This window comes from Saccostrea cucullata, unplaced genomic scaffold, assembly GCF_032062105.1.
Source record: "Saccostrea cucullata isolate Sc308-1 unplaced genomic scaffold, CSIRO_AGI_Scuc_v1 ctg21139, whole genome shotgun sequence".
In the NCBI taxonomy this organism is placed as follows: Eukaryota; Metazoa; Mollusca; class Bivalvia; order Ostreida; family Ostreidae; genus Saccostrea; species Saccostrea cuccullata.
In genome coordinates this window covers 1-6,200 of record NW_026936471.1, presented here as the reverse complement: position 1 = coordinate 6,200, position 6,200 = coordinate 1, and the positions used below count along the sequence as shown (strand labels likewise).

The 6,200-nt window shown below is 30.8% G+C and overlaps 1 protein-coding gene across 1 annotated transcript; it reads right to left on the bottom strand.

Annotated features, from left to right (window-relative positions):
- Positions 1–237: 237 nt before the first annotated feature.
- Positions 238–6,194, bottom strand: LOC134245672 (ankyrin repeat and SOCS box protein 8-like). Its single transcript, XM_062727943.1, has 5 exons — positions 6,126–6,194; positions 2,493–2,804; positions 1,927–2,170; positions 1,357–1,776; positions 238–482 (listed from the first exon to the last, which is right to left on the bottom strand). Exons 2-5 carry the CDS (start codon positions 2,719–2,721, stop codon positions 311–313), a joined length of 1,065 nt encoding a protein of 354 aa, XP_062583927.1. The 5' UTR covers positions 2,722–2,804; positions 6,126–6,194; the 3' UTR covers positions 238–310.
- Between the last annotated feature and the right edge of the window lie 6 nt (positions 6,195–6,200).

Below are 6,200 nucleotides of genomic sequence, written 5' to 3'. Positions count from 1 at the left end.
CCAGTGAGGACTTTATTAAGAAAAATTAAAGTTTTTTTCCTCGAACTTTTTGGACAGCCCTTGTATAGTAAAAAAAACTTATTTGTCTTATCATTAGGCAATCATTTGTTTAAACATCAGTCCAAAGAAAAATTACTCTAGACCAGTAAATGAAAGATAAAAAGAATGAAAACAATGCATTACAATGAAAAATGTTTATAAAAGTCAATAAATGCGAATCTTCGCTGAATTAAAAATAGAAAGACATTCAATGACAACAAATCTAAATTATTTGAAGATATAAAAACATATCTATTTATTATACTGCTGGTTAATAGTAATAGTCATCTGAATCACTGTCTCTGTAGTAATGGATGTATTCGTCAATGTCAGAATCATCCATACCATAATATGCCACATCTGAGTAATCTGTGTCGTACGGGTTCATGTAAATATCATAGTAGTCACCCAAGAGTGTCTGTATATTCACACCCATTGCACTGCTGAAAAAAAAACAATATAGGCCATATATATTAAGAAATGATTGTTAAGAGCATTGGTGTTTGAATACTAAACAGAAAAAAGAAAAAAATCACTTATTCTACTTGAACTGTAAGCAATTTTTGACAATAAATCAATCATTACTTGATGAAGAAAGTATAAATCTCCAACAGGAAAATTTAGCTAACAGTTAAGATAGACGTTGGAAATATGTAGAAACGAACAAATACATAGTAATCGAAGTCAAGATCCCTTCCTTTCATTAATTCCAAAATCATGTTGTTGATTTATACTTTAATTTATTATTATTTTCATCTCAATCTTTCTCATTCTCCATCTTCACTATGTAATCGTTTTCTCGTATTATTTTCAGTGTTCTGTACTCCATCTATCCCCTCTCCATTCCCACCCCTTTCTCCTACTTTCTTTTTTCCCTTTCATAACCCAGTCCCCTGGACATAATACACAAAACAATAGTAACCTTTCCATTATTAAAAGATTAATATGAATACTAAGGTTGGAGAGCTCAAAACTATGCTTTAAAACCATTAAAAACTATTCCAAATAGAAATTACTCCTAGATTGGAGGTTGTGTTTCCTTATTCTTCTAATGATATATACATCTGAGTAAAACTGGTCCCTATATTAGTACCTAAGGATGGAATATTCATCAGAATAAATATCCTTTCATTTATGCATCAATCTTCTATATTTGACAATGCCTTTGAAAAAAAAACTATACAAAATAATAAACATCTATTATTTATCTATTTATTTAAGTTTCATTATTTATTATTATTTTACTCAGAGGAAAAGTGCAATTCACAGCCATATAGCTCTGTCCAAAGATGAAATTTGGAAGAAATAGTTTATTACCTTTTATTTTCTTCTATCTGTATTTGTTCAAAGTCTAGCACATCTTCCCTTAAAGATAAATACGTCTTAATTCGTTCAGGAATAGGAAGTACCATAATCTTAGATTCTATCTCGGCTCCTTGTCCAACATCAGCTAAATGTGATCGTATAGTATTTCTGCACAAAGATGACAGCGATAATTCTTCTTCTACTTCAGATGTCTTCAGAAAATTTAAAAATTCATTTTTCTGTTCCTCGTAATCAATTCTTTTGTACCTTTTCCCCTCTACTAAAATTGTTGAACTTTCCAAATGAGAAACGTCCATGGATTTAAAATCTTTATCAAGACTGCAGTTATATCCACATTTTAGTAAGGTAACCGCAGCCCCAAAGAAACCTTTTTTCAATAAGGTAGCCAGTATCGATTTCCTGTAGTAGTTACTAAAATACAACAGTTTAAATCTCTCTTAGTTAAGTTAGTTCTTTCATTAAAATAGTTTGCTTAAAAGAATAAAGAAGTGATTCTAAGAACTTTATCTCTTTGACGAGGATGATAATAATGAATCAAAATAGATACAATATTTTACTAACAACGATGTGGATTGCGTAGCAGGATCCATTTTAGCTCCACCACAAATTAATTTATTAAACAATGAGAGGTCAATTTTTGCAACAGTCATCGTTTCTGTCTGATCAATTTTCATGGATTCTGTATTCTCCACCATCCCTTTTACAAGATTTGATAATGGTATTATTCCATATCTATTTGGCTTGTTTACACTGCACCCATGCTCAAGGACAAGTGATGCTATTTCATTCTTTGAAGACTCTTCCTCTAATAAAAAGATTAAATGATTTAAAAAGTAAAAATTAATGTTTACCTTTAATATGATTTTTAGCTTTTTCCCCAATGATATTTAACTCAAATCAGACGAGGTTCGTATAGATAAATAAGAGCGCTTAATTTGTAATAGCAATAAACGTTAAATATAATACTGAGAAAACTATTTTACAGTACTAAAAAAAATTCAAAGGAAACTTTTGTTTACTTTTAATGAAAAATATCATAAGTAGTTTGATTTTAAGGATTGATAATAGAACAAAAGTCTAAAATAATTTATTGCTGAAAAAAAATTAAAAACTGCTTTAATATTTACTTATGTCGCATGCTAAATGTAAACATGTGTTCTCATCGCTATCACACGAGTGAATATTTGCTCCTTTTTCCAAAAGTACTTTTACTATATCTTGGTGTCCTGACTTAATTGCCATTAAAATAGGCGGCTTGTTATCTCTATACAGATTTGGATCAGCTCCATTTTGTATCAAGAATTGTATGAAAGCTTTCCATTCTGCACTCAAACCATTAGAATCAATAGTTCGCATGCACCGATTCAATGCAAAGTCGATGTTAGGATCCGCTCCTTTCGATAGTAAAAAACACCCCAAAGAAGCTTGATCAACAGAACCTAAAACAGAATCGACATATCAAAAAGTCAATATAAATTGTCTTTAAAATTCTAGTTTAATCTGGGACAACATGTATAACTTCATATTTTCATTAATCAAAAATGAACTTGTGTCCGTTCCCTAGTTGTTGAATACAATAAAACATTCAAAACAAAACAATAAAACTCTATAGTTTAACTGCAATTTATTACAACGTTGTAACTAAAAACAAGAGCCTCATGCGTCACATCGCTCATCTGAGTAACTTTGTCCATACTTTTTTTTTTTACCAGAGTTCCTCCCTTGTAATACGAATTGTGACCCCACCTTATCTCCAGGAGTCATGATTTGTACAATTTAAATATATACTATATTTGGATAGTTTCATATAAGTTTGAGCTTTTATGGCCCAGTGGTTCTTGAAAAGAAGATTTTTAAAAAATTTCCCTATCCATTAATGTTACTTTCCGTGATCGGGAGGTCGTGAGTTCGAATCTCGCCCGCGATCGACAAAGATCTATAAAAATTTGTAACAACTGTTCCTTCGCTGTGCACTTGGCACTTAAAGTAAAAATGGTGGGTCTTTTCGATGAGACCTTAAAAACCGGGACAAGTCACGACAGGTGTTGGCACGAAAAAGATCACTCACTGCTAAATGGGCTTGACTGTCGAGTAAAGGTCAAAATTTGAAGCCTTTCAGGGTATAAAGTGATATCTCTATATGAGTGAAAAAATCTGGAATGGAAGGTAAAACAACAATCAATCAATCAATTCAATGTATAGCTTGGATTCTCTATTGTGGCCCCGCCCTACCCCCGGGGATATTGTTTTAATGATGTGCTTTTAAACTTGATTTATTATGGATTTTTACTTTTGAATGTTTTCAACCATAAAACCTTAAATTTCAACAATACTAGTGCAAATGTAGAATGTAGAATACAAATTATATTTCCAATTAATATAAAAATTTGCACGTATGAGAACATTATATAAATTAATCTGAGATACTTTTATTTACCATAATAAAAAGTGATTAACAATATTAAAGTATAAATTACTACAGCACATTATAATGAATGATGATGAACTATAAGTTACTTATTGTAAAATATAGTAGGGCAATTTGAATTGAATGAATATGAAGCAACACTAAATGGTTTTTTTTAAATGTAAGGACAAATGATATAAAGATGATGCCTGGATTGGTACATAATTTTGGACACATTTTGATTATAAATACGACAATATTTATAAAATGTAAGGGAATAAAAATTTAAATTGAATCATGTTCAAAATCCACCTTTATGCTATCGCCTTTATAATCTTTACAATAGTTTCTAAGTCACTGTTTAGGACCTTATTGTATAAAAATTTGAATGAAAAGGAAATACACTAGGTTTAAATTATATTAATAAAGACTTTTTTCTTATGGTACTAAAATAACGCCTGTCCCTAGCTTATATTGGTTCCGGTTTTCTAAAAGTTTTTTTTATTTCTATACATAACTTAAATCTAAAATACATGTTTAATTTTTTTCCTGCAACTACCCCTTGGATTGACTTAAAAAGGTAAACATAAAAACCAAAGCTTTATTCGATCAGTGCCCTAGTATAGCATGGTACAAGAAACATATGGAGATAACGAACAATATCCATGCTCAAAAGTCCAATAAGCGGTACAAAATTGGAGCAGAGCAAACACGAGCCTCCAAAACATAAGGGGTGGGACCAGGTGAAGAATGACCTTCCCCTACTGACCGGTCACATTCACTGTGTGCTCCATGCAGGCTTGGGGCGAATTACATTGTAAAGTAATGCATTACATTACCATTACTTCAACAATTTGGGCATTAAATTACCATTACCATTACTCTATTTTCTTAAAGTAATGCATTACATTACCATTACTTTAGTAAAGTAATGCATTACCATTATAATTACTTTTGGAGGTTTTTAAAAATAGAAATACCAAACTTTGCAATTTATTTTTTTATAAGCATGTATCCACCTCCTTCAAAACTAAACTTGATAAATGATAATTTAAATTTTATTTCCAAGTACTTGTATATAATTGTCAATAACTATCATTCATAGGAAATTTCAAGTTTTTAAATTGTCAGTAATATAAAACATGTCCAATTTCAGGTCCCTGACAATATGCACTTTTTGTGTAACTATTGATGTCAAAAAGCAATTTAATTTTTGGGGCACTTTAACCCCTGTCCAAAAAAACTAATAATAAAGCATAGGCTATTTTGATCTAGTACCTTATGAAAAAAAAGTAAATGCATTGACAAACTTGTAAAAAAGGTAGACATTATGTACATTTTGCTAGCTCTGCTATAAGAATAGAATTCCTGCATGTTTTTTATTTTCCTTGTTACAATGGATTGTTCATGGCCAGTTCAAGCTAGAACAGCTCAATTAATGTTTTATAAACACAGTCAGAAGAAAGGGACTGGTAATTTGGAGCACTTCTCCGAACAATGCAATGTACCTCATATGGAAATTTAAAAAAAAATGATTTTTAAAAACTTAAATAATTCTTTAAGAAATCAAATCTTATCTAAAATAAGTTTGAAAACTTAAATGTAAGGTAAGTGTACTTTCAACAGAATAAAAAGCGTATTTAAATAGATATAGAAATTTTATTTAAATATGTTAACTTTTTTTCATTCACGTTTATCATTTGGGTAAAAAAAATGACCTAAACCATATCTTCAATGTCCATTTTAATTTCTTAAAATAGGCACATACTAAGTAATGCTTTGTAATGCTATGTAATGCCAGCATTACACTGGATTTTATGAAGTAATGCATTATATTACCATTACATGTAATGCAAACTTTTGGGCATTACGCATTACTAGCATTACTTTGAGTTCATGTTATGCATTGCAATGCGTTACCATTACAATTAGCATTATCCAAAGCCTGGCTCCTTGTCATGATCAAGCAATAACTCAAAAATGTTTTCTGACGTTCTAAAAGCATTGTGACGTCATGTATACATGTTTACGCCATGGCATCCTAGTTTCAATTGCAAAGGATTGAAAATAGTTCGTTTTGGAGGTCAGATGTCAAAATATTTTGCAGGATAAACAAGATACATGGCAACTGCCTTGAAATATAAGCAATAAGTGCGTTCGGATCAAAAACGTGACGGAGGGCTCGGCATATTAAAAACACAATCAAGAGGAGGATATATTTTGATAATAAAAGTAAACTAAATTTAGTAAGCTTAGTAGCAGGGAATTTTGCTTCATTTTGCTTCATGATTTTGGAGGAGCTGGTAACATTTACGAATACTTTATAACTTTACAGTCATAAAGAATTACTTACCAAGACTTCCAGTTTCACAAACTACGCTCAAAGGGGTCTGTCCACTGTTGTCTACAGCATTTACATCAGCACCAA

Excerpts from the sequence above, each read along its gene's own strand:
- LOC134245672 (XM_062727943.1), bottom strand. The coding sequence starts at position 2,721 with ATGCGAACTATTGATTCTAATGGTTTGAGTGCAGAATGGAAAGCTTTC. Across the intron at positions 1,777-1,926 it reads GCTACGCAATCCACATCGTT|TAACTACTACAGGAAATCGA; the intron begins GTTAGTAAAATA and ends GTTGTATTTTAG. Across the intron at positions 483-1,356 it reads CAGATAGAAGAAAATAAAAG|CAGTGCAATGGGTGTGAATA; the intron begins GTAATAAACTAT and ends TTTTTTTTTCAG.